The 27721-nt window shown below is 43.7% G+C and overlaps 8 protein-coding genes across 8 annotated transcripts; 3 read left to right on the top strand and 5 right to left on the bottom strand.

The window, feature by feature from the left end:
* Nucleotides 1-1308: 1308 nt before the first annotated feature.
* O0I10_000074 (uncharacterized protein) lies at nucleotides 1309-3275 on the top strand (the record flags this gene model as incomplete). The annotated part of the gene is made up of 5 exons (XM_058480189.1): nucleotides 1309-1495; nucleotides 1561-2304; nucleotides 2378-2995; nucleotides 3082-3184; nucleotides 3245-3275. 5 exons carry the CDS (start codon nucleotides 1309-1311, stop codon nucleotides 3273-3275), a joined length of 1683 nt encoding a protein of 560 aa, XP_058348712.1.
* Nucleotides 3276-3632: 357 nt separating this feature from the next.
* Nucleotides 3633-6383, bottom strand: O0I10_000075 (uncharacterized protein; the record flags this gene model as incomplete). The annotated part of the gene is made up of 10 exons (XM_058480190.1): nucleotides 3633-4061; nucleotides 4123-4368; nucleotides 4430-4642; nucleotides 4709-4802; nucleotides 4865-5079; nucleotides 5151-5534; nucleotides 5612-5665; nucleotides 5731-5815; nucleotides 5875-5913; nucleotides 5983-6383. The coding sequence occupies 10 exons, from the start codon at nucleotides 6381-6383 to the stop codon at nucleotides 3633-3635; spliced, it is 2160 nt and encodes a 719-aa protein (XP_058348713.1).
* Nucleotides 6384-7759: 1376 nt separating this feature from the next.
* On the bottom strand, nucleotides 7760-9715 carry O0I10_000076 (uncharacterized protein; the record flags this gene model as incomplete). Its single annotated transcript, XM_058480191.1, has 4 exons — nucleotides 7760-7865; nucleotides 7933-8583; nucleotides 8641-9614; nucleotides 9677-9715. The coding sequence occupies 4 exons, from the start codon at nucleotides 9713-9715 to the stop codon at nucleotides 7760-7762; spliced, it is 1770 nt and encodes a 589-aa protein (XP_058348714.1).
* Nucleotides 9716-10052: 337 nt separating this feature from the next.
* Nucleotides 10053-10901, top strand: O0I10_000077 (uncharacterized protein; the record flags this gene model as incomplete). Its single annotated transcript, XM_058480192.1, has 5 exons — nucleotides 10053-10129; nucleotides 10187-10310; nucleotides 10364-10411; nucleotides 10476-10522; nucleotides 10577-10901. The coding sequence occupies 5 exons, from the start codon at nucleotides 10053-10055 to the stop codon at nucleotides 10899-10901; spliced, it is 621 nt and encodes a 206-aa protein (XP_058348715.1).
* A 90-nt stretch (nucleotides 10902-10991) lies between these two features.
* On the bottom strand, nucleotides 10992-12490 carry O0I10_000078 (uncharacterized protein; the record flags this gene model as incomplete). The annotated part of the gene is made up of 7 exons (XM_058480193.1): nucleotides 10992-11164; nucleotides 11228-11356; nucleotides 11416-11487; nucleotides 11540-11670; nucleotides 11728-12029; nucleotides 12097-12134; nucleotides 12196-12490. 7 exons carry the CDS (start codon nucleotides 12488-12490, stop codon nucleotides 10992-10994), a joined length of 1140 nt encoding a protein of 379 aa, XP_058348716.1.
* Nucleotides 12491-18554: 6064 nt separating this feature from the next.
* On the top strand, nucleotides 18555-21381 carry O0I10_000079 (uncharacterized protein; the record flags this gene model as incomplete). The annotated part of the gene is made up of 2 exons (XM_058480194.1): nucleotides 18555-18658; nucleotides 18720-21381. The coding sequence occupies 2 exons, from the start codon at nucleotides 18555-18557 to the stop codon at nucleotides 21379-21381; spliced, it is 2766 nt and encodes a 921-aa protein (XP_058348717.1).
* Nucleotides 21382-21497: 116 nt separating this feature from the next.
* On the bottom strand, nucleotides 21498-24403 carry O0I10_000080 (uncharacterized protein; the record flags this gene model as incomplete). Its single annotated transcript, XM_058480195.1, has 6 exons — nucleotides 21498-22148; nucleotides 22205-22504; nucleotides 22561-22636; nucleotides 22697-23255; nucleotides 23313-24101; nucleotides 24157-24403. The coding sequence occupies 6 exons, from the start codon at nucleotides 24401-24403 to the stop codon at nucleotides 21498-21500; spliced, it is 2622 nt and encodes an 873-aa protein (XP_058348718.1).
* A 323-nt stretch (nucleotides 24404-24726) lies between these two features.
* Nucleotides 24727-27261, bottom strand: O0I10_000081 (uncharacterized protein; the record flags this gene model as incomplete). Its single annotated transcript, XM_058480196.1, has 7 exons — nucleotides 24727-25077; nucleotides 25137-25210; nucleotides 25280-25659; nucleotides 25724-26340; nucleotides 26395-26588; nucleotides 26659-27051; nucleotides 27123-27261. The coding sequence occupies 7 exons, from the start codon at nucleotides 27259-27261 to the stop codon at nucleotides 24727-24729; spliced, it is 2148 nt and encodes a 715-aa protein (XP_058348719.1).
* Nucleotides 27262-27721: the final 460 nt, after the last annotated feature.

Raw genomic sequence — 27721 nt, forward strand, 5'->3', positions numbered from 1 at the left:
TAGTGGAGATGGTTGCACCAAGTGTTGTGAAATTTGCCTGACATGGTAACCCGCCACCGTGCTTGACAGCATCTGTGTCGTTGCCATTGCTGGTACACGACGGCAGCTAAATAGGCATCAAAAAACGAGGTGATTATACACCATCATCTGATTCATCACAACCATGCAAGTAGCTGCAACTGCGGATGCACCTAAACATAAAAACAATGAGATTTTGTTATATGCTGGTGATGCACAGCCATGTTGCAAGAGAAGTGTTATGCATTATTGTAACTCGAAAAGCTCGGGCCACCTCCCGAAGCGTCATTACTTGAAACAGGATGTCAAGGTTTCATCTTTTTGTTTATGTATGCATAACATCCGATAGAGCGGGAAGGTGTAAAAAGGGATATGGAAACACGAAGCCGTATGATGTAAAATAGCAAATGACGACGAAGATATTTGAAAAGGATCTACTCGATCACTCCACTAATTCTACTCTTCTCCTTTTTCCTTTTTCCTCTCCCCTAAATCTCCTGCTACATACGTATGTTCGGATCTTTCTTTTTGTCTGCATCGAATGTTATTGACAATCCTCTCTCTCACACACACATTTGTATTACATCCTGTGGATCCTCGCGTGGTGAGGATTATGAAGAAGTAGAATGAAGACAATAACATTATCATACAGCAGTTATTCAACGTGGCTACACAACATGATGCCACATCCCTATTAAGCTCTGTACGTAATATAAAACAAGATCGAATCATATACATTCATCCTTTTAGCAACAATTGTTGGATCAGAACGAAACGACATCATTTGGCAATGTACAATGTCGGACAAGGAGTTGAGGTTTGTGTGTATGATCGTTTAGTGGTAGTAGGGGATGATGTTGGTAACACCACAGGAGGGGGAGGAAACGAGTTAGAGAAAAAGACAATGTTATGTGTGTATGCATGATACTGCCCTATTTGAATAAAGATGATGGTTGATGCATGAATACATAGATGATGCCTCGTGCATGTCACTCGTAACAACAGGACTAACACATTAGGAGTTTATTGTTAGAGAACCAAGGAGACTGATGATATTGTAGATGGGTTGGAAAAGGGATGGTAAATTCATCATTGAGCAATATCATAAGACGACGACTACCCCACAAACGGCCGTGTAAATGAAGACTTCCCCTTGATTGCTTGTATTTTCGGAAAACTCGGTCAACGCAGGCGTGACCCAACGGACATTCACAACAGGCACAACACTTCTTCTTTCTCAGCTGCTGCTGCTATTACTACTATCTCTTTTTTCCACTTGCACTCCATCTCATGGACACTGTACATCCGGACGATTCCAATCGTGTGCTGCCCTCAGCTCGAGAGCTTCTGATGCATGGTCGAGATCCTCTTGCAAACAACTACAATGGTCAACAACAAGACCCCAATGCAGACAAGATGCAAATTGACGAGCCTTCATTCCACCCACCCGAAACAACCGAACACACTAATGGCCCCGGTAAGAATAAAGGTTTTGAATGGGAGTATACACACAAAGAGCCCTTGTCTCAACAACTCTACCAGTTGCTTTTGCATCGGATTCAGTGACCAAACCGCATTTGCCTTCGATCACCAATGCACAGCCTTGTTCGCCAATACCGCACCCAGCCAACGCCACTGGCTCACCTTCCTATGCTTCAGATGAATATCTTCGACACCGTATGTCTGATATGAGTGTATCGTCATCATCAATTCATCCTACTGGTGGTGGAGCTACTCCAAGAGCCATGTCGCCGGCGTATGAGCCGAATAGCAATAGTGCTGCAAGCCGACCCTTGTCGCCATTGGAGCCTAGTTCACAAACAACACCTTCTCATTATGAGTCCTATTCTCGACGTGGATCCATGACAGACTTTATGTTCCACAACAGCAATAACAGTGGTGCATCACCTTTGGAATTCCGTAGACCCACCATCCCCGACTTGAACAATTTACCATTGCCTACTTCTTCAGCCAATGCTAGTCGTCGTGGTTCTCTTGCTACCGTCATCACTGATTATGATTATCCTTCACGATCTCCTTCACCAGCTCCTTACAACAAACCATCCAATACGTCCACAACTACAACAGCTGCTGCTGCTGCTGCTGCTGCATCTCCCATGATGGATTATGGTCGTCGTGATTCTTTACCATTTCATCCTACTGCTACGACACCAGCAAACAATCACTCTACTCCATCTTCATCGTATGATCCATTTCAACGTCGTCATTCGATTGCTACCGCTGAAGTACCCAATAGTAATCGTGCACCTACATCCAAATACAGAGGTAAGATTAAAAGGAAAAAAGGACAAGAGAGGGATACATGGCATTGGATCTCATGTTGTATGGTTTTTTACAGCATTCCGTTTCCCGGCAACAATCCCCGAGTCACCTAGTCAGCATGGTCCTTATTCTGCACCATCTAGTCCACCTGATTCATCCACACAACCAACAGCAGAATCTTCAGCAGCAGCAGCAACGAATGCTCATGTTGCACGATATGCACGTCCCGCAGCACAGCAGTATCATCACCCATCCTCTGATGTTCATCCCCATTTCATGCAACAACAACAACGGCATCATCCTTATAGCCCAAGTGGTCCTGTTTTGCATCATCGTCGTCGTTCCATTATGATGGATGAGCTTGGTGCTAGTAGCAGTGGTCCCATATTGGCAAGACGTGCTTCCATGCCTGTAGTGAGCACTGGTGTTGGTAGTAGCAGCAGCCATCAGCATCGATCACCCCATGAACAAGATTATTATGCATCAGCATCCAATTCATCCGCAGCTGAGGATGAAAGATCACAGCAGCGTCGATCCGAAACACCTTATTCACGCAGCCCAGAATTACGTGTGAGCCACAAATTGGCTGAACGCAAACGACGCAAGGAAATGAAGGAATTGTTTGATGAATTACGTGATTCGTTGCCAGTGGAAAAGAACCTAAAGACAAGCAAATGGGAAATTCTCAGCAAAGGTAAAGAGACACGAGGATGAGGAAAGGGGTAGTGATGGATGGTAAAGTAATGGGGGGGCTAATGGATCGATATCTTTTCTGATTAGCCATCGAGTACATCACTTTGCTTAAACGCCGTGATTTCGAAATGGAAAATGAAGTTGCTCTCCTTCGACGAGAAGTCTCCATGCTCAAACGTGATCGAGGAGCGTAAGTAATCATCTCTTTACATATGACGATAAGAGACACTAATGGTGTTGATCTATATAGAAGCAGCTCCAATTATGGTCCACAATTCTGAAGACAGTGTAAACAGCAACCATGAGATCCAAGTGCCTTATTCGCTCAATCAAGCACACACGCACACACACACACAAGCACACACTTATATCACGATTGAAACAGCTCATCCACAACAGCACACACCACACACGTCAACACATTGTCTTTTTCTTTTTCTTTTTCCTTTCTATCTTTTCTTGCATGTGCAGAGATTCAACGTATTTATATACCCCACAGTTAACAAAAAACAAAAAATTGACCTGATATCGCCCCTGTTCTCCTCTCTATTTCCTATTCTGCACGCACATCTTGATCTTATTTAATGAAAGCTGACACTTTTTCTATCATAGTCGTTTTGTTTTGTTTGTGTACATTGTTATAAGGATAAGGTAGCGGATTGACGAATATCACGGCTGCTTGCACCCACATAAATCTTGTATTCTCCTTGAGGCACCATCCATTCGCCTTCTTGCCATATACTCAAATCGGTTTTGGATAATTCGAATTGCACTTTTTCTTGTTTGCCAGCCTTGAGGAAGACCTTTTCGAATCCACGTAGCAGTTTAGGTGGCTCGTTGGCCGATTCAGGGAAACCAAGATAGAGTTGGGCTACTTCAGCACCATCAACTTCTCCTGTGTTGCGAATGGAGATGGTTGCAGTCACTCGATCCTTGTCACCATCGACCTTCAAGTTGCTGTATTCAAATGTAGTATACGACAAACCAAATCCGAATTCAAATAGAGGTTCAATACCCTGGGCATCAAAATGCTTGTATCCAACATGCAATTCCTCAACATAGTTGATCTATACATAATAGCACAACACATTAAAAGATACGTTTTTTAAATTACTATGCGGCATTTACCTCATCATCGGGTGAGATTTTCACGTTGTAATCTTCTTCCTTCTTCGCAATGCTGTATGGAAGCCTTCCACTGGGATTCACATCACCAAATAACACATCAGCAAGGGAGTTGCCACTTTCTTGACCAGGAAGACCAGGCCAGACGACAGCCTTGATATTGGGATGATCGATCCATGGCATAAGTACAGGTCCAACAGCATGAATGACAACCACCGTGTTCTCGTTGGCATCAGCAACAGCTTGGATCTACCATACAATGCATGTCAGCTATAAGCAGCATACACTTGTGTGAAGAAAGGCTTATTACCAAATTATCGCCATTGCCCCACAGTGTCAAGTTTCGGCGATCACCTTCGTTACCGTCAACTGTGATATACTGTTCTCCCGAATCAGAATTGGAAAAGACAATAGCAACATCGGCATCTTTTGCAAGCTCGCTAACAGCATCTATATCATAATCATCGCCTGTATATGAAACTTCCACATTATCGTCAACACGAGCTTCAATGCCTTCTTTGGGCTATACACCAAAAGCAATGCTAATGAGTACTTTGAAAATCAAGGTGGGGCTAAATGATCTACGTACCGTCACAAGATATGGGAAATCAACACTTCCAGAGCCCCATCCTACAGCCAATGTTCCCTTGTCGCATCCCCTATCTGGGCACGAATTCATCCCACTACAAGCCCAAAGTAAATGAATTACCATCATGTGAGCAGATTGATAAGGTAGTGCACTTACTCCAAATTAGGTCCAGCATCGCTACCAATGATTGCCAAATGAGAGATGTCTTGATTTAGGGGCAAGATGTTGTCTTCATTCTTTAATAGCACCACCGATGCGGCACCAATCTCACGTACAATCTTTGCATGATCATCCGACACAACCACCTCAGGAGCCTCGTTGCGATGGAAACTTTCAAGTGTCGCCTTAGGGAAACCTTCATCTTGTCGTATCTACACAAAGTCTCCTTGTATTAGTATCTTGCGTATGACAAAAAAATAAAAGATGCACATGATTTTTATACCTTGTACCATGCAGCTGCAATGCGCACAGACATGTCGGTGACTCTATCTTCAGGGACTTGACCATCCTTGACGGCCTGCGTCAAATTACTACCCCACCAAGAAGTCCCTGATTCAAACGTGATATCCCCTGGCATGGACATATCGAGCCCAGCCAATGCTGATTTGACAGTCGAATGATGAGCACTCCAATCTGTCATTATCAATCCTTTGAAACCCAATTCGCCCTTGAGAATTTGGTTGATAGTATGGTCGTTTTCACAAGCGTAGTCACCATCCACCCGGTTATAGCTGCACATCATGCTTCCAATGCCGGCTTCCACCATGCGTGCATATGGCCAAACGTAGATCTCGTGCAAAGCTCGTTCATCAGCATGAGAGCTTGCCTAAGGATGATAAGGGGTTAGCTGAGCTACTACTACTTCTACTGCTGTGTAAAGCTCAATAAGGACAAATGACTTACGCTGGTCCGATTCAACTCCTGATTATTAAGGATGTAATGTTTTCCTGTGGCAATCTAAACGTCAAATGATTCATCAGCATAAAGCTATAGACAATCCATAAATGACATTTACTACATACCACACCCTGACTTTGGATTCCTTTGACAGTAAGTGATCCAGCTACACCTTGCAAATATGGATCTTCGCCGAATCCCTCCCAACCACTAATACAACAATGAATTAACATGCATGGCGTTGCAGTAATACGCATAAATTTACTTACCGGCCAGCGTAAGGTGAGCGATAAATGTCGACAGAGGGTCTATGTAGAAGAATGCCTGATTTAGCAATATGATAATATTACCATGGCAACATGTATATGACAACCTACCCAAGTTGAAAATTGACGCCTTTCCCATAGGATTCTTCTCCCATGTATTTGCCACGTTTATAAATGAGATCTTTGTCAAAGGATGCAGCAGCCGTAATGCCTGCAACGCCAGCAGTCGTGTTGTCTGAAAAGCGAATACCCAAGGGACCATCTTGTAGGCAAAGCGATGGAAAATATGGATCATGGATGGGGTAGGTATTGCCTACACAGTTCGATTTTGACCATCCCATTCCCGTTGCCATGGAAACCTTTTGATCCAGCGTCATTTGATCCACTAAAGCTCGTGCTTTGGTATATGCTTTATCCCATGATAATTCATCTACAGCATGAGGTGCTGCATTGATAGGTGATGATAATATGGCCAGTGTCGCCAATGCGATGGTGGAGAGTGAACAGCGCATAATGAGGGAAAGACAAAGAAAGCAGTAAACGAGTGTACAGGCTCTGATGAAAAGTGTTAACGACGACGAGGGGTATTGTTTGCTTTCTTAAATAATTCTTTGTTGCTATGGCGAAAAAAAGGGGAGCTTAAGGGAAAAAATAGAATACACTTCTCGCGTATACAATGAAGCAAACAATACATGTAGGGATGTGTCGATAGGCCTTGTAACCTTCTTGGATAATGAAATCATGCTACCACCAGGAGATACAGGCTGCAACAAAAACACAGAGGGTGATCCTGAAAGTTGAAGCAATGGCAATCCACAACCATGTATTGGTACCTGATGACATAATATAAAGCACTGCGTCTATAGTACCAAAGGATGTAAGCCTACAAACGGAGAGAGAATGAATGCACGGAGCACTTGGCGACTGTGGCACCTGCGCTATGCTTGTGTTACCAACCACCCATTCCGCTTGCATTAAGGTTTAGCGCAACACAAAGGAACAATGACAATTGCAAAAGGGGTTTTCATTAAGGAAGACGCTTCATACTTGGCATTACAATGACCACAAGGAGCAATGAAATGAAGTAACCTCGTTAGTTAATTCATCCATATATAGCAATTGTTTGCATGTAAACGTTTACACGTATGCGTCTCATTATCCCTAATCACTGTAAATGTGGTGGTGGTGGTGGTCATTATGAAGCTTTTATGTATTCTGCTCCCCAATGTTTTGATCATATTACAGCATCAACAAAGACATGGATGGACAATGGTCCAAGGAGATGCATTGTCGTGTGATTTCCCTTAAAGGTCACATGTCATTCCCCAACGCCTGATATGACTAAACCCTTGCTATACAACGAAACCAACCACCTATAGTGTGTGACTACCCTCCCCATCATGTTTTTCATTGGCATGTGATGCTCTTCCAATTTACTGGTTCAAAAGGGTCAAGGTCGTTTTCTTGCTGGGTTAATATGAGTGGTCAAGCCGTGGCGTTGTCAACTGCGGATTACCGCAAGTGGAAATGTCCGAGGAAATCATATGCATGACTGAGGAAACTTTATTTGACTTCTATAGCTGGGCACGGATGCAAGATGCAAAAAGGATATGAACAAAGAGTGAAATGAGAGAGTGAGAGTGGGCGATAGCATCCTTTTTGCACGATGATAAAAGTGCACGGCACTGGATAGAATGAGTATATATAAAACGGGAAGGGGTGGGGGACAAAAAGAAAAAGAGGAGGAAGATAAAGTAAAATTCATTTCTATGCTTGATATGTATGATGCATGGATTGTTGTCTTCTTTATGAATTGGTACTCACAGCACACCTAAAATGATCCTCAACTATCAGCCCTAGTTCTGTTGGCTACCTTTGATCCCTCTACTTACATCCAAATGCGCGTCTTGTATAACTTGAACAAATCTCTAACGAGTTCTCGGAAATCGACACGTCGTTCCGCCACAAAGTAAAAGGTCAACTTGCGTTTGTCCCTATTAAAAGCATTGTGTGTGTGAACAAGGCTTTCCCATTTCACCCTCAAAAGGATCCGCTTTTTACCATTGATATTCAGCATCCACCACTTGCATGGGCATTTGCTTTTGTTTGATTTTGCTTTGGCAGACAAGGAGGGCTTTAGCTTCATCTTGGCTCTTGCTCATCAAGACTGCAATCTCGGCTGATGTTGCACGACGTAATATTCGTTTGACATGAACATCATTCTTTTTGTTGTTGTTACTGCTGCTGCCGCTTGTGGTGTTGTTGCCATCATCGCTATTCTCTTGTTGTTGCTTAATCATAGCACTCAGTTGTGAACGACTGATACGATCCAATGTCACCTTGCCGAGGTCATGACCACGATCCGCTTCCACAATCACAAAATCATTCCTTGCAGGAGCAGCATCACCCGTCATTGTCGTAAAGTACATATCGGATCGACCCCGCTTGAATTCGACCACGCAAAATAGTGCATCCTCGCCAATGTCCGATAAAAGTGAACCTTTACCCATGTTTTCTGGTGGAAATTGAGTTGAAAGATCATCTGGTGTTGGGATTGGCAAAGACGTAGCAGGGTTGTTGTCATGTGTTCGTAGTGCTTGCATGCCTTCCAATAGGCTATCAATGTTGGGTGTTGTTGCTGAGGAGTTGGTATGGCTTTGTGGTAAGGGAGTGGCGAGTGAATGACGGCGTTGACCAAGATATGCAAGTGCACTAAAAGGATGATGATGATGAGTCTCACGTGGTGTATGTATGCGTGTATATGTATACCTTGGATCTGTGGTGGGTATGATAGGAGATTGTTGTAAGCGGCCTTCAGGCATAGGTGACAAAGAAAAGCGACGTAAACCAGCAAGACGTTCTCGATCACCATTTGATAAGAGGGAAGAGGAGGGAGCAGGCAAAGGAGAGTAGATGGAAGGATGATAAGAAGGAGTGGGAGCGGCATGAGCGACTGAGGAACGTCTTTGAGTGAATCTCATCCATGAACGAGTATCTTCTGTAGCATGGGAAGGATGCCAAATGTTGAAAGCAGCAGCTGATGATTTGGATCTTGCTCGTAATTGTGCTTGTGCTAGCATTTCATCATCCATTGCAGCACTCATCAATAATTCCTCATCCTCGATATCATCCTCTTCTTCATGCATGGTTCCTAGTTGCTGATGGGAAGGGAATCTTGGATGATGTTGATGATGTGGTGGTGGGATCTCATCTCGATCATTGGATGCATCAATTGAGAAAGACATGCTTCTGTACTCTCGAAAATAAGGTTCGGTGGATACTTCAGGTAACATGGGAACGGATGCGATATCAGGATAATCATTGGGAGTGGCAATGGAAGACCTTCGTCGATGATGATGATGATGATGATGATCGAATAGAGCGGCGGCACCCGATGAAGTAGAGATGGAGGAAGAAGGGGTCGGTAGTGTCATTGCATTGGCCCATGGTGGTGCAGCAGCAGTAGATGCGGAGGAGCTTACTGCTGAGTTTCGTCTTACGGGTGGGAAAGCATAATCCTGTTGCAGCCAGCTCATCGATGTGTGGTGGTGATCCGGTGTTGCTGTTGCCGCAGTTGTATTGTTGGATGAAAGACCAATATTGTTTGGTTGTTGCTGTTGAAGCATCCCACCTTGAACTCCACTTGCGCCTTGTCTTGGTGGACTACCTACTGCTTTCCAGTCCGAGTGCGTCGATGAACCAGATGACGACGACTGCACATTCTCTCTTGTCGTCGGTATTGTCTATACATAACGTCATTGAGCCCCAATGAAGAGACCCTTCATACCCCCCATCTCTCACTTACATTGCCTGGATGAATAGAATGGGTCTTTTGCGTGATCATTATCTGATCGAGTGGTCAAAGGAGGTTGTTCTATAGCTTTTCCCCAAATAGAGAGTCAAGGAGAGAAAAAAGAAAGAAAGAAAGAAAAAGAGAGAAAGCGTGTGTATGTGTCTGTGTGAGAGAAAGAGCAAGAAAATGATAGATAAATGGGGATTGTCTTTGTCAAATAAATGAAGTCGTCTTTTCAAGTATAAAGAAAGTAGTAGTAAAGTGGGGTGAGAAGAAAGAAAAGGTGTGGGCGCAATCAATGTGAGGTGAGCATGAATCGCCTGCTTAACAAGCATGTCACGCGCTACACAACTCCTTCTTGACGCTTGCTCAGGTTTCATATTATACAATGTCAGATAGCCCACTCGACATCAACACAACCGGCACTGCTGCCACCATCGTCTCAGAGTCAAAGCTTCATAAACGGTGTGCTTTTCCAATCTCTCTATCCCAATGACCTTTTTATTCATCTCGTGTCATTAGCTATATCTCAGTGTGGAACCGGACAACACGCTTTGCCGATGGTAGAGAAATAGACTGGGACGTCGTGGGTCATGACACACCCTATCCAACCTTTGTCACTGTATTCACATTTGATTCCATCAAGGTAATAAGCCGATCCAATCATAGCATAACGATGCTTATCAATTTCATTATTAGAAAACAACATGTATCCTTAAGGAATATGCACAAGGCACAAACGAAGTGGTACGACATTATCTACTAGCGTGACACCATATGCTGATCAATTCCTTCACGCCTCCTTGTCCAGAAATATACATGTGTCGCTGGTTCGTACGACCGAAGAAAGCATAGCAGGTAACATAAAGGTGGATTACATCAATAAGCATGCATTGATTCGTGTGTCTCTAGTCCTTTGGAATCAGCTGAACATGAGCTCTCGGAAGAAGCACGACTAAAAGGTGGTCGTTGGATTTGCTTACTACCAGAGGACCAACCTGATGGTATCAGTGAGCTCAAATGGGGTGTCAACCGCTTCGTACCCTACCTTTGCCTTGATCCCGAAGATGATCCCGAACCTCGTGCTCGTGATAATGAAGAGTGCATGCAGGTCATCAAGGATGTTCCCATTGCCGACTTGAAAAAGTTTATTACACTCGGTCAAGCCATGCTTCCCACTGTTCAAACCGCATGGATGGCTCTCGAATATTTGGCTACTCATCGTATGCTCAACTAAAGATATCGGATGGCTTGGTCAACTTCACTAGCTTCTCTAGACGCTCATGCTCCTATTGTAGACGTATCATGCTTAAATTAATGCCTGCTTTTACAAATACACAATCGTGGTTACAATTGTTACCTTTTTCAGCTTATTGAGATCACTCTGCATCTTCAACACGGATGGCTTGTTCTCAGGTTTCTTGTTTAAGCTCTTCATGTACGCATCCAAATCTTGTTCTTCTTCCTCGGTAGTCTTCTCTTGTTCCTTCTTAGCAGCATCTGTTCATCATAGGCTCCTTTGTCAGGAATGATAATAAACTCAATCCTTCATCCACTATTTACCTTCTTGTTTCCTTTGCTCGATCTCTTTTTCCAACGCATCGATCTGCTTTTGAGATTGCCTTGCACGCTCCACAAGCTCATCATGGGTCTCTGCCTTTTCCTCCTTTTTCACTTTCTTCTTCTTGCGTGCTATAAAGTGTAGCATGTTAATGACCGATCCATGCCATGTCCATTCCTCAGCCTATTACCTGTACGATCATAAAATGCTTCTTCATCGCTATCATCGCCAAACATGATTTCTAGTTCTTCTCGTCTTCTCTCTAAACAATACCAATGAATCACCATGCATGGGATAACCAATGTTGTACTTACTTGCTTCCTCAGCCATCATTTTTTCTTGTGCAATGTTGATCAAATCAGCATCAGCAGACTTCTTTCCTTTTCCACCACTCTCCTCCTCATCGTCTTCATCGGGTTCCTCAACAGCATCTTCAGCAAAACCCCTACATCCATCATCATTTAACAACTTGTTGATACTGTGGTGATGTGTCATTACTTACCAAGTAGCGCCTTCATCCTCTTCTTGATCCCGAGGCGCTATGGATTGCACACTAATAGCGCGCTTTGCCTCTTTTCTTACGTGCTCTTGTTCCAAATCCTCATCCAACTCCTTGTCCGTTTCAAAGATGCAGATGCGTGTGCTTTCACCAAATCGAAGCTGGTCACCAGGACGTAATGGTAAATGGATACGTGGAGGAACACGTTGCTTGTTGAGACGCGTCCCATGGGCGCTGTCCATGTCATAGATAAAGGCATTGCCGTCATGATTGAACTGTAACACTGCATGATAACGTGATATGCTCTAATCCATCATGGTGTAAGCAAGAGAATCCTACTGCAAACACATAGCTGATACGATCAACACTTACAGGGTGCTCCATTTGAATGTCACATAGAGGCAATCGTCCTATTGAAAACGTTGAATAAACTTGTCGCATGGCTACCCATGCCCACACGTCCACTTTTACCGATCGTGATCACGTCTTTCTTGGGACCTTGGATCTTTTCAATGCTGATGCCTCCTTTGAGTATTTCAAAGCCGTAATCGTGTGAAGCGACGGCACCCCACTGTGGTTTCTCATATGCAAGAGGTGGAGCCTGAGGTGGTTCAGCACTTGTGGTGGTGGTAGTCGTGGTCGTCGTAGCAACATTCGAATCGTGTGTAGGCACAATCGTATCCGAGGTATGTTCTTCAGCCGTACTAGCTGGCCGGCGAGCAGGTTTCCTTGGAGCAGGAACAGCAAAGTTGTCGTTGTCTGACATGCGTGTGAGAAAGAGAAACAACTCCTGCAAGATCTCCTCCAAGTAGTTCCTAAATCCCGCTTGTCCATGAATATGGTCATTCACCACAACCCAACTATACCCATGCCTTTATGTAAAACGATTTCTTATCTTGTATAGCTATACAAATCATGAATGATTCAATAAAGCTTGTCCAAATCATTTTCATCATTTTGAACCAAAGAAGAAGCATCCTATCGCCATGCGTAATAGTGTTTGGATTCCTTTAGTATACCAAAATACTCCAGCATCTAATTCCTCCATCATGAAACTTACACACAAGATCCTGTTGACCACATTGAGCAACTTTGTTTTACTAGAGACCCACACAATTGATTGTAAATTTTTGTGCTATGGTCTCTCTATTTTACTCTGCTTTAATAAGCTTGATGCTATATAGAAGATGGTCCTTGCCAAGCAGCTAGACCCTGATAGAGCCAAAGATGCAGAGGGGCATGTTTATGTAAAACAACCGATTTTGCATGATTGGAAAGGTCAATGATGATACTTATGGACTATCAGTTACACCTCACAAACTGCAAGTCAACAGCCATTTCCTCATGATCGTCGATGTTGTCCATTCTAAGACATGTGAACGATGCACCTGCTCCAGTGATTCATTTCCATGATTCAATTGCCTTGATCCGAGCCAATTTGACTGAGATACGCTCAAACAAAGGTACATCGGTTGAGCTATATCGATCGTGCTGTATGTGTGGACTGATGAATTCTCTCGTTGACCGTAACTCAACCAAATCAGCTCGGATCAACGCAATTAAATCATGGAAATAAATGTCTGGAGCAGACGTATCGTTTCAGTATGATTGAATGGAAAAAGGTTGGAAATGGGAGAAAGTGGCTGTTAGCTGGCAATACATGGTTGTTCCTCAACAATGCATAAAGTATCATACATCGACCCTTCCAATCCTGCAAAACAGCTGTGTTACACAAAGAGGTCCTGCTGCATCTTTGGCTCTCTAGGGTCTACCTACATGACAATGAACAACGATCACTCTTCATATAGCATCACGCTTACAAACATAAAGGTACCTGTATCTCTAAACTTTACAATCAAACGTGGGGCCTCTAATAGAAAAAACTGCTCGGCGAGGTCAAAGGAATCTTGTGTGCAAGTTTCAAGTTCATCGTGGCCAATCCCAGATTTCGCAATGTCGCCACCAGCCAAACTGGATCCAGGGGTCGACCTCTTCGACGACGACGACCAAAAAAACTTATTTTTTGGGCTGTTTGCGACATTGAACGCGAAACTTTCACACAAGGTGCTGTTGGCCAAGCCGAGCTCATTGCTCTAATAAAAACCCCACGTTTCATTGTAAAGTTTGGAGATACAGGCACCTTTATGTTTGTAAGCGTGATGCTATATGAAGAGTGGTCTTTGTTCATTGTCAAGTGGCTGGACCCTGGCAGAGCAAAAGATGCAGAGGGACCTCTTTGGGTAACTCAGCTACTTTGCATGACTAGAAGGATGGAAGGATGATACTGTATACTATTGTCAATATCCCATACATTGCGAGCTAACAGCCATTTCCTCACAATCGGCAATGTTGCCCATTCTATGACAGTGGAACGATGCTCCTGCTTCAGACATTCATTTCCATGATTGGATCATGTTGATCCGAGTTGATCTGGCTGAGCTACGCTCATACAAGGTTACTTCAGTTGAGCAACATAGAGCATGGTTAGATGTGTGGATTGATGTAATCCCTCTTTGGCTGTATCTCGGTCAAATCAACTCGGTTCAACATAATCCAATCATGGAAATGAATGTCTGAAGCAGGAGAATCGCTCACATGTCATAGAGCGGACAACAGTGGCTATTGTGAAGAAATGGCTCTTAGCTCGCAATGTACGGGCTTTTGTCAACAGTATACAGTATCATCCTTCCATCCTTCCAGTCATGCAAAGTAGCTGAGTTACACAAAGAGGTCCCTCTGCATCTTTTGCTCTGCCAGGGTCCAGCGACTTGACAATGAACAAAGACCACTCTTCATATAGCATCACGCTTACAAACATAAAGGTGCCTGTATCTCCAAACTTTACAATGAAACGTGGGGGTTTTAATAGAGCAATGGGCTCGGCTTGGCCAACTGCACCATGGGTGCAAGTTTCACGATCAAGCTTGCCAATCCCAGACTTCGCAATGTCGCTACCAGCCAAACTGGATCTGAGGGTCGACCTCTTGAATTTTTTTCGACGACGACCAAAAAAATATTTTTGGGCTGTTTGCGACATTGAACGTGAAACTTTCACACAAGGTGCTGTTGGCCAAGCCGAGCACATTACTCTATTCAAAACCCCACGTTTCATTGTAAAGTTTGGAGATACAGGCACCTTTATGTTTGTAAGCGTGATGCTATATGAAGAGTGGTCTTTGTTCATTGTCAGGTAGCTAGACGCGAATAGAGCTAAAGATGTACAGGGACGTGTTTGTGTAACTGAGCCAGACTTGAAGAGCCAATCCTATTGGTGGAGAAATGCATGATTGATCCTTCCCCTACCTTCCTATAGTAAGGACCGCCTATGATAGCCCGTATGTTCTTATATAAGGCTGCATAAGATAGCGTTAGCTAAGCATGGCCTGTTCATGTGCTCGTGAAATATTGTGCAACTTCTCATTCCTTCTTGAATACCATGCATTAAACTTACGTACAGTGAACCGTGCTTCTGGAACAATCAAGCACATGTTGGACATCATCACTCTCAAATCCACCTTTGTAATACAAGTGTTAGAGAATCCCCACTGCATTTTCTCTACTATCAGCATGTGAACTAGAAAGCTTTAGTGAAGTCATAAAATGTTGTGGCAAAAGAACACAGACATTTCGTTTCGGCGATGTAAACGACCCAAGATCCAACCTCTCTTTCCAACCTTCGACTTCTATTCCTCCCTTTCAATCCAGAAAGCAACCATGTGATCCACATCTCGTCCATTAGAGATGATAGTATGATACCCAAATTTTACGTTGAATCCAATTTTCATTTGATAAAAAGGTCGAAGAATAGCATATAGCAGTGTGTAGTATGTCTATCAAGTAAATCTGATAAAGGAACAGCCTTGAAAATCGAGTAAGAAACGGGTGAATCACAAAGAGGCAACAGGAATGTTTGTGTCATTGTATTCTTGGTTGCTGCCATCATAATCATCCTTCATTCATGATAGCGAAATAGCTGCTGCTTCCATTGGATCGAGTACATCAATATCGTCCATGGCTGTAAAACATCCCTCGTCAAAGATACAAGCCCTTTTGTCAACTCCATCCAATCCATCATCATGCTTGACCGTATCCACGTGATATGATCCATCGTTCCTGCTGACGACACGACAAGTAACCAAAGCAACATTCTAAGATTTCTTTCTCATCACCGCACTTGAATGTATCCATCCATCATAGCCATTGCAACACCAATAGGTTGGTTGAAAAGAGTCATTGTGGTCGCTTCCTTTTCCATCCGGCTGTTGATCCATCGCTTTCTTGGTCATTTCCCATTGCTGCTCAACCAGATGAAGATTGCTCGAATTGGGTGTACTTGATTACTGATATAGCATCATCCATTGGTATCCGCATGTATCAAGGCAAGTTGCTGCACGTAAATGACGCTGCTTCTATACAATGGCTATCCGCTGTTCATGTAAAAAAAAAGGTTGCGAGACATGTTGTTGCAAGTGGATGAGACAATGACATAAAGACCTTCACGATAGTAGCTGCTTCTGTAACGTTTGGTTGTGACAGAGGAGTGTGTGTGTTGTAGTAGAATGACAAGGTTGCAAATGCTGTTTGAGATAATGGAGTGAAGGCCTTGCTAATGGCAGGTGTTGTTACGATTGGTTGTGGCAGAGGAACGTGCAAGACAGAGTGTAGTATCAAGGAAGGCGTGTGTCGTAGTGGTGTGTACATGCCATGGACTTGTCATTCAGTCAAAGACAATCGGATCAAGGAAGTTGTAGGATTGACATGATGGGTTGAAGCAGGACAATCGTTCGCAGGTGGTAGTTGTATACTTGAATCGGCAATAGTTGAGAATGGGAGGTAAAGGGAAGAAGCTGAGAGTGGAAGAAGTGGAAATTGAATAGGGCGGACACCTCTTGTATAAATGCATGAACATTGTACATCAATTCTTGATTATGAGATTGCCCCTCTCGAACCTGAGACTTTCACACAAGGGTACTCTTGGACATGCTGATCAATGTTGTATTAAAAAAGACCTCATGTTCATTAGAAAATATTGAATGGGAGGGTGCAATGTGGGTTTACTATGTAAGTCGGAAATGCAGGTCAGCCCCAGATTCATGATTTATAGAAATGATATGCGTTATCTTGGGATCCCCCTTCTCGAACTTGAAACGTCGTCACAAGGTTCGCTGGGACATGCTGATCGACCTCATTCAAATAAAAACCCCATGCTCATGATAAAAAATTTGAGTGAAGGGGTGCACATATAAGGGAGGGTGTGTTGTAACAGATTAGCACATAGGTAGTGCATGCTGCTGTTTACGAATTGATGTGCGCTTTGGTTGAGCGTTATGTAGCTCAGCCAGACAAGCTCGGATCAAGAAAGTTGATGGGTGGGAGTGTTGGGAAGTAGCAGGGGAAGCCATTCCACATGCAGTGGTGTGGACAAGGTTGCAAATGGGAGGAAGTGGCTGTTAGCTGGCAGTCTATGTATGAACCAAAATGTAATGTATGTATCACGAAGAAAGTGTCAAATGACCAAAAGGTACAGGCGAGAGAGCCCAACCGAAGGAGATAATGATGTCCAATACATCCTATTTGATAATAGCATCATTCATCATTAAGCATCAAACTCTTCAACCTATCAACGCAGCCGTCAATGGTATTGCATTGTCCGTTACTTCATCAAAAACAAAATGAAGGCCATCGTGAGGAAAGGATACACCGCACTACACCTAGTAATATCATGCACGCAAAGATCACATGATCTCATCACCATTATGTCATCTATGTAGGATTGTGATAGAGGCTAATGCAACAATGATACATGAAGTGAAGCTTGCTATGGCCCATGAGCGTTCAGACTTCATTCTTCGTCAGGATCCACTTTTACATTCATAGGATCATCAATGTTCGCTTTGCTGTAACAATGACATTTTGGTAATCTGTATTTAGCAACACATGTTTATTCTCAACATTCTTGGTATAAGTTATCTTTCTACTGCATTCATTGTCTATCCCAAGCTTCCACTTTTGTAAATCAAAACATCTCTTGGTTGTTTTGATGGGCATGTTCGAGATATTTACCCGCTGACAGAAACCATTTCGCAACACTATAATCTACACTCTACGGCTGCTATAGAGTAACTTTAGTGTGGCTTCCTTGAAAACAAACGAATCCAAGGCTATTGTGCATGAACAAGGTTGATCATTCAAATTTCTATAAAACCCAGGTTGCTTTCACCCAAAAAGCTTTGTTGGCGTTCATCGATCGGTCATCCCCATGGAAACAATGAACTTGCTTTGATAGCATACGAACCAGCCTCCTGATAATACATTGTTGGATATTATCGCATGGTGTGGCCCCCCTTGTGTGACCGAATCGGGCAGGGATCACCAAGTATGGCATGTTCAATCTTGCTTAGCAGGACTCCGAAACTGGGGATTGGTTAATGCTGGTCGCCATGAATGGAACTAATGCCAAAACGATAGATATCGTTGTAGACACGAGATACAAGAAAAGCGTGAGAGCATCCTTCAAAGTAATGATGAATAAAAGCCATAACTATGACTCATTCATCTACCTATGATCATATTGGTGATGGCACTGCTACTATGGGATCTCATGTATATATCATCTTTTGTATATTCAGTATAGTATTCTTTTATTTGCTGCATAGTATGCAAGAAAAGAGACTTATTCAACAAGAGCTATGTAGATGACGTTTGTATCAATGTTCTTGAACCAATATGGTTTGGTGGCACGCAGGCATTATAAGCGTACTTTGTAGACGAGTCACCTTAGCCCGAGGTTCTTTCACCGACTCTTGTTCACTATCACTCTCCTCCAGTTCATGGACCGATTACCAGACGAGCTACTATTACGTGTATTCTCTTTACTTGCAGACGAGACATGGGAATTGAGACAACTAGAAATTGTCTGCCGACGATTCCATAGGTGCGTTTTCGTTCTGAGCATTGGAGGGAAATGGACGACGACACACTAATGGCCTTTATAGAATCGGTCATGACCCTTCTCTTTGGTACACCTTATTTCTACGTAAATACCCTTCATGGGGACGCAGCATTGCATTCAGTGTACGCTCGCATCCGTTGATTGATTGGAGAGACTTTGTCAAGCATATCACCCAGCAGAACAGACGAGCCAAGTCTTTTTCACTCGAGTTTGTGCCCGATGAAACTAGCGTGGAGCATACCAGGGCAGCCGCACGACAGCATAAAGTTCCGCAGAAACGCAAACTTGCAGCTCAAAGCTCTCAAGAACAGCATCAGGACAATCGAAAACGATCCATATTGCCATCTTCGTCCTCTTCTTCCTCTTCTTCCTCATCTGCCATCACCACCAATAATGCTATCACTATCCCATCTTCACCAACTATCGCCAACTCCTCTTCTTCTTTTTCATCATCACCATCATCATCCTCAGCATCATCCTCAGCATCACCATCAACAAGTATACCATCCATTCATATCCCTGTGGAAGGATTGGACCCACCACTTCGACCTTGGTTGGAATCATCCAATCCAACAATGCAGATGTTTCAAGATGCAGCACAACATTATCCACCACCATTTCGGATACAGGACCCACTCGTTGTGGATATTGATCGTGTGACAAAGACGGGTATTGTGGCAACGGGTAAACACCGAAGAGAACGAATCATCCATGGTTACCAAGGACAACGCTCTGAACACAAGATCCTTTTCTGGGAATACCCTTCTTGGAGACTCATTCGAGAATTCGACCTCAGCTTTGCACCAGCAGAGACATCTTGCCAAATCACTGGTATCCAAACCATTCGCATGAATCCATCTTCGTCATCCCCCAATGGCAAAGTGCGTCTATTCTCATTAGCTGTTGGGCAACAACTCTTTTTGAACAACAACCAAGATGATATGGATAACGACGATCGAGTGGACTTATGGCAGACCGTATTGATCTATCGATTATTTGATAATGGTGCAACGCAGTGCGTGGCGCATGTACATATGAATGGTCAATTGCTTGGACGTGATGTCTTTTTCTTTTCGGAGGCATCGTGGGGAAGATCGAGTGATGGAAGTGACGAGGATTATGCTCGACAAGCACCTCCTCAAGAGAATGTGAGCGAGTGGATGAAGATTGTGGCACCTGAACACAGCGATTTCGACCCATTACATACCGTATTTATGCTTGCCACTGGTCCTGATTTTCCACGAGTCTCCGGTTGTGGTCGTCTAGTCAAGTTTGATATTCGTGGTGAGCGTGACATTTTGGATCCTGCAACTGAACCCGTCATATGGGACACGCACGAACGACGTTTTCGGCCTTTGTTTGCACCCAATCGTAACCATGTTGCTGGAAGTATCAATCATCGTTTTGGCCATGTTAAAAGCAGCGCTGGTGCTTTCAACTACACTTCATCTTCAGAATCGATACCACAACAACCCGATATTCCACCTGCAGCGGTCATTGCACGTATCACCATGGGTAGAAAAATCAGTTGCATGATCCATTTTCGCCATCCTCCACAACTCAATCATCTCATTTGTACGGGAAGTTATGTCAGCGATCAGCTCACTCTTTTCGATTGGAGATTTGGTATCAAAGTCGGTGTTTTACCATGGAAGGCTCCTTCACAGCAACAACAGGATGACAATGCTCCTTTGGATGATCAAGAAGCAAGGCAACGACATGAAGCACAACAACAGGAAACTGCACCTCCGCCACCACCACCACAACAGCTAGCACAACAACAACAGCTAGCACAATTACATCAGCAACCAGCACCGCCACAACAACAACAACAACAACAACAACAACATCAGCCTATCAATAATCCACAACCACCAGATGATCCTCAAGACTTCGCTTTTAGAGATATGGTGATGCAGCAGCACATGATGATGCTGAATGGAGAGGACGATGATATCGAGGATATGGAAGATGAGGATCAATCAGTCGTACAGCCTTGGGGATTATCAGCTACTATGGTCTTACCATCACACTGGTCACATGAGGAATTCCCAATAGGACATGAGGATTTTGCAAAGCGTGGGTTACGGCTTATTGCGGTAGGCGACAACCGAAACGACAAATTGGAGATCAAGGTGTGGGACATTTCTTATCTATTACGAGTCGATTGGCGTCCTTTGGATATGGAAGAGGTCAACAGTGACATCAATTTATCTGGAAAGGATCATACGCGAGACTTTTTTTGGTGGAAGCAGGGGACACCACGATTAAAGCGACTTGCATTTCGTATGACACAAGAACCAGAACCTTTATTACTGATGGGTCGTACGGGTGTCCAAAGATTGGCAGAGCAAAATGATGACGCACAGCATACTCAAATCCAACTTCCCTATATGCCTCCCAAGGATACCGATCCCATGATTATTGCCCATGTATTTGACAAGGAGGATACCATTGATATGCCAGTACGCTACACTGCATACAACGTCCTACGCACTTCATTATTCCTGTTGACTGAAGAAGGCAAGATTACGGTTGTGGATATTGAAACGGGCGACTTGATTGGCACTGTGGAAAATGTCGCAGCAACACCAGGCATGATCGGCCATACAAGGCAGATACGTGGCATCGATGTCAATGTAGTAGGCAATGATGAGATCGTGGTGACAAGTAGGCAAGGCTTATTGCGCGGAACAATGATATAGACGATTCCCTCTCCTCAACATGTTGTTTTTATCCCTCCTTTTTTTATTGCCATTGTCTTTTTCGATTAGCTTTTGTACATTGTTTTATGAATAGTATGTACATTTTCGACATCTATTTACATATTATAATTGATTTGTATGGTTGGATCTTCTTCTTCCATGGGGGGATTTCTTCTCTTGGATCGCTTGGCACGTTCAACACCATTGGCTTGAAACGGTCTTCTCTTGTTTGGCCGAGTATCATTCCTTTCAGCACTGGGTAACTCCTCACTCTCCTCCATCATGGATACGTTTGGCAGAGCATCATCCCTTTCAGCACTGGGCAAATCCTCATCCTCCTCCTCCATGGATATGTTGTCATTGTTTTGTTCATTGTCTGGAGTGCTGTTGTCATTGTTTTCATGGCGTTTCTTCCTTCCTTCCACTAGCTTTGTGCCTTTGGGTATCTTGAGAATCACATTATCAAGATCAATGATCATTCTGCGATGATTGCTGAAGCCTGGCATGTCTTTGGGAGGCGATAACGTGAGCCGACGAAGGTTAACCTTTTTCAATTTCTCAACAACCAAAGAGAACCAATGATCGGCATTGATTGTTAATCCCTCCACCAACTTCTGCATCGTGTGGCGATAAGGAAGATCAGACTTGAGAGTACGTGGATGCAGCTTGTCCATAAGGCTTCCCAGTATTTGTCCACGAAGATCATCCTTTGTCCACTTGGTCGATACACCCTCCTGTTCAACGTTCTTCCTTGGCCAATAGAGAGTCTATGTATATAGCGCATGAATAAAAGCAATCTTCATTGTGCTCATAATTCAATTACCTTGTTGAAACATTTATCAGATGGACCACCCATATTTCGAGCATCATTCTCAGGTGGCAGGTAGTACACGAGCTCATCCACCTTTGGCCCACTTTTCTTTTCTGGAACTTCACATCCATCGCCACATTGCCTTGCGCACTTGGTGCATACCCAAGCCATATTAAGTTTTTGATTCGATCGTAATTGCTGGCATCGCTTTTGTCCAAAGATATCCGGAAGGTCCAATCCCTCTTCGTTGTACAATTCCTCAAGTGTCGCTAGCTTGTGACAGTGCCCACAAGAAAAGTAATTGGAAAACATCTATGCAAGATCTAAGTCAATCATCTTTGCTTTATACGCATTTGAGATAAGCTTACCTTGTTTCTTTGACGATATTTTTCGAGGCGTCGGCATAATGTGGCGAGATTGTATCGCTGACCATCAAAACGGAATCTATGCAATAACATGTCAACAATGGCCCCATTCCAGTGATCGTAAAGCCGAGAAACATACCTTCCAGCTTTTGTCAGCCTATTTGGTATAGCTTTGAAATCCTCGAATGTGGCGTTGATGGCGTCAATGAAATCAGTGTAAACCTTGACAAGTTGATCAAAGGGAATAATGCCTTGGGCCATGACAAGTTGATCCATATGATTGCAGCTCCTTCCTTGACTATAGCATGCCATGCAAATGTCGTAGTTGCACGAGGAACAGTGATAGTAGCGATAAAAGATATCAGCATGGCAAAAGTCGCAGATTCCTTCAAACATGTCATCCCGTATCTTCATATCGCAATAGATATTCTTGTCATCCACACCTTCGGATCGGATTGGCTCGATGGCTTCGGGTAAAAGGATGTCGTAATAAAAGAGATCAGCAAGAATAGAGCATTCTTCGTATTCAGCGTGCGTGTTGCTCTTTGCATGCGTAAGAAGAGGAGGTCGTCCTTTGCTGTACGACATGTTGGTATCTGAAGTATCATTCATCAAGGGTGTTCCTGGCACTGTTGCGCTATGATCATCATCATCATCGCATCCATCCATGGAAGGTACTTCACGGCTATTGTCATTGGCTATAAAGGTGTAAGATGAGCGTCGTTTTACACGTAATTGAAAGGGGGTGATATTACCATTTGTCAATGAGAGGATAGTACGATACACCATTGCTTTACAACGATAAACTTCGGGTCTGATGAGGCGCTGGTATATGGGAAGTTGTTTCTGAACAGCCATCTGTAACGATCTTGGCGTGGCACGATTCCAAGCAACCTTGATAGACGTATTGACATTGCGTACTTGATGATAGCACATGCTTGGTACAAGAACCAAATCTCCAGGGCGTTGTAAGATCACGTGTGTCTTGATACGCTGTTGATGAACGTGCTTACGAGAAACCCATCCTCGATCCGTTTCCACAAAGGTGCTTGATTTGATGGGCGTGGTGGAATCAACGTTGTATTTTGACTTGGTCTGATGGATGGCTTGGAGAAGCTTTGGACGTTCATCGTTGGTGATCATTATCCACTCTGAGTAGGCGTTTTCATCACCGTAAATCATCAAGTTGTGGCCCAATGTAGCGCAAATGTCACGATGTACTGCTGTGCCTGTGCCATCACTGCCGACATAGCACATTAGATTCTCAGCTCGCAAGTGCTTGGGCATATGAACAAAGAGATCTGTTGTATCAAGTGGCAAAAGGTCGTTCGGCAACATGGATCGAAGCTTCTCTTGAATAACGGTTGGGCAGCTGAGGTCCTTTCCATATCGATCAAAACGTTTCTTGGTGTCGTCAGTGTCTTCCTGCTGATCGTCATTGTTGTCTTGCAAGTCGTTTGCATCGCGTTGTTGAAGGCGTTTGAGAAACTCGTCGGTTGACATTGACACGGTGTACCTCAGTACCATATGGAACACTTGGACCTCTATTGATCGATGCCGATTAGCTATTGCTTACAAGGCCCATTCACTCATACTCACTATCTTCATACAACTCGAGAAATCGGTTCAAATGGAACAACTCGCGATCCCATGAAGGAAGCGTATTGAAATCGCCAATAACCAGTGGGTTGCCGTTCACTTCTACTTGCTCATGGATGTAGTCTGCAAGCTGCTTGTGATCGATACGGGAATCGTCGTCCTTGAAGTCGTTGATACTCTTTCTTGAGGCCGCGTGATAAAACTTTGGTAGACTCTCGGTGCTTTCAAATATTACAACTTTAGGCATGAAGCAGTTCAAGAGGGCAATAAAGTGGGGTTGGGCTTTTGCATCTATTTCAAATTTATGCTCCTTTGTTGAACGCGTCCAATGATTCCTCATAGTCCCCTTATCACTGATATCCGCCCCACTTTTGTTGTGGCACAACGTGGCATCTGTTTGTAAAGAAGCAATTGATAATATCCCATTACTTTTTTTTGGGGGTGAAGATGAAATAAAGATACTAGGATTTTTTTATAATGTACCTACTACATCCAATAACGAGGAAAGGGAAGATGGGAAGGATGGGGGATGAGAGGAGGTAAAAAGATGAAATAGGAAAGCGTGATTGATTACATCCGTTGCATGGCTGCTGCTCGACGTGCAGCACGAATGAGTGGAGCTAAAGAGGGAAGGGGATCTGCGAGTTCTAGGAAACGGTGACGGGCCATCTCGGCTGCGGAAGGCCGGGTATCAACATCAACGGCAAGACACTTGTCCAAAAAGTCACGGAAAACAGGTTGAATGAATTCGGGTTCTTGTAATTGGGGTGTGCCATTGTTTGCAATGAGATACAATGCACGTAATGGATTCTCGTTCAGATACGGTGGTTCTCCTTCAATCATTTCAATCGTCATAATGCCCAAACTCCAAACATCCACCTTGGGGCCATACTCTTTGCGTGTTACAACTTCAGGTGCCATCTATAGAAGAGAACACAATCAGTCACCCAACGTATACACTTTTTTGCTACTAAACTTACCCAATACGGTGTACCAACCATGGTCGTCCGTTTGGATTGCATATCATTCAGCTGTGCGCAAAAACCAAAGTCGGCTATATAAAAAAATTGATGTCAGCGCTGTTATTTCATGCACAGGGCAATAGCAGCAATATAGTACTTACTCAACTTGATGTCGCCGTTCAAACTTAAAAGCACATTGTCACTCTTGATATCACGATGGATGACACCATTTGCATGTAAATGACAGAGACCCGCCAAGACTTCTTTGCACACCGCAGCGATTTGGCCTTCAATCATCATGTTGTGTGTCACCACATCCGTCAAACTACCACCTTCCATGTATTCCATAATAACCCACAAATCGCCACGCCAAAGATACGAGTCGATAAAGTTGACAATATTCTTGTGTCGGGATTCTTTCATGACCAGGATTTCATTGATGATAAGTTCCTTCTTGGGTTGTTGTTCAAGATTCATTTGCTTAATAGCAACCGGCAAATCACGTCCTTCCGAATAAGCAGTGTAAACACCACCTGAAGCACTATACAAAAAAAGCGTCGTGTAAGTCCAATTAGGTTACGTATCACAAAATGGGTTGCATTTACCCTTGTCCAATCTTGGTCATATTGCGATAGATCTTGCTTGGGTTATCCTCAATACAAATCGTACGAAGCTTGGCGATCACTTCAGCATCTTTCATACCAGCGCTCTTTCGTTCTTTGGGTCGTTGTCGTACAGTGCCTGGTGATCCAGCCAATGGACCATGTTGTTGATGCTGTGGTTCATTTTCATGTCGTCGATGCTTTGTACTCAACTTGTGTTTGATATCATAGTCACGTGCAGGATGAGGAGATTTGTTAGCGGGTGGTGGTGAGGGTGATGATGGATGTTGAGATCGACCTTCAGCTAAATAGCGATCAAGTGAGCTGGAGCCTGATTGTTCGGTAGACTTGGTGAGTTGTTGTTGCAATTGTTGTGGCGGAGGAGGTGGTGATCGTGGTGGTTGATCAGTAAACGTAGGTGATGATGGTTGTTGATAAGAAGCAACAGGCGATGAAGGAGGCGATACACGTTCATTTGGAGTGGTGTAATTGGGAAGAGGAGCAGCCGATGAGGAAACGGTATGTAAATGGCTTGCCGTATGTGCCCTTTCCATCTTGTGATACACTGAATCATCATGGTTTCTTGTTTCTTGGTAGAATCCAATAGCATCCAATACAGCCTAAGAATAGTGACGATGAGATACACGTGCTATAAAAGCTTATTTTCAATATACCTGAGGATTTTGGTATTGTTCCTTTTTGGAAATGCCACTTTGCTTTAGTAGCACTTGCCATTCGTATGGTAGCCCAGTGAATTCACCCGTAGTAGGATCAAAGCCAACATGAGTGACGTGCTTAGCGTTGTATGGACCAGAAATCTCCATTTCCTTCTCCTGTTTACTCGCAGCATTATCCTTGTTGAGGAGATCTATAAAACGCGGCAAGCAATACACTTAATATCCAGCCAACCAATAGCATGCATGAAATACCCCACTTACTGAAACTGCCAACCATCTTCCCAAACACGCCCTTGAATGTCGTGCGATCACGCGCTTTACCAAACATGCCGTTGGATAAATCCTTTGCATCATCTCCAGAATCATCTGTTGTCTCGCTGATCTGACTACTTGACATGATGTTTTGTTGTTGTTGTTGTTGTTGTTCAAGAGCTGATTTGTTCATGATCGGGGAACTCGAAGAAGCAGGAGGTGGTGGAGAACGATGTCGTCTACTGACAGATGATGATGATAGCTTTGTTGAAGATGAAGAAGTCATTTGAGACTTTGATCTTTTGATAGGTTGAATCGCATCAATGCCCGTATTTTCTTGAGATCGACTTAGTAGTTGTTGCGAGGGAGGAGATCTTGATTGCAAGGAAAACTTGCGCGGAGCTGCTATATCCAAGAGATAATAATATCATTTAGAGAGACATGTCCCATCAACCAAGTTATCGAATAAACACCTGAACGTTTCTCGGTGAATTCTTGTGAACTTGTCGGTGTGTTTGTGTCCTGATTACGAATATGGAGTCGCTGCAGATGACCGGAAAGGGATCTGTGTAAACTCGAGGTGGACTTGCTGGTGCTGTTGGGCGAAGACATTGCAGGATGGATGAGGTTGCTTGCCAAAAGATTAGCTGCTGCTATTGGACTCAAGCAGGGGGAACAGATGGCTTATAGTGTTGCAAAGCAAAGGCTGAATGCTCAAGGACAATGAGACGGGTAGATGATGTTATCTTGCAACCTGCTACTTTGACAATTCGCCGAAAGTGGACTTGACTGGAACAAAGAGACAACTTTAAGCGCCAGAGGTAAGGGATTGGCAGTGATAGACAACCGACCAGGCTGAAAGATCAAGTCCGATTCGTTGTTGTACACAGCCTTGTTGGAACAATCCACTATTGGATGAGATTTGCATTTAAGCAGCTTTATTCTTTCACACACACGCACACCCTTTTACATTGACGAACATGAAAACCTAGTGTAGTTGATGGCCATCATAAACAGTGTATTTATTTCAAGAGATGAAAAAGTGTGATCATGGATACCTAATGTGGTCATG

Source organism: Lichtheimia ornata (genome assembly GCF_029851405.1).
Source record: "Lichtheimia ornata isolate CBS 291.66 chromosome Unknown scaffold00001, whole genome shotgun sequence".
Classification (NCBI taxonomy): domain Eukaryota; kingdom Fungi; phylum Mucoromycota; class Mucoromycetes; order Mucorales; family Lichtheimiaceae; genus Lichtheimia; species Lichtheimia ornata.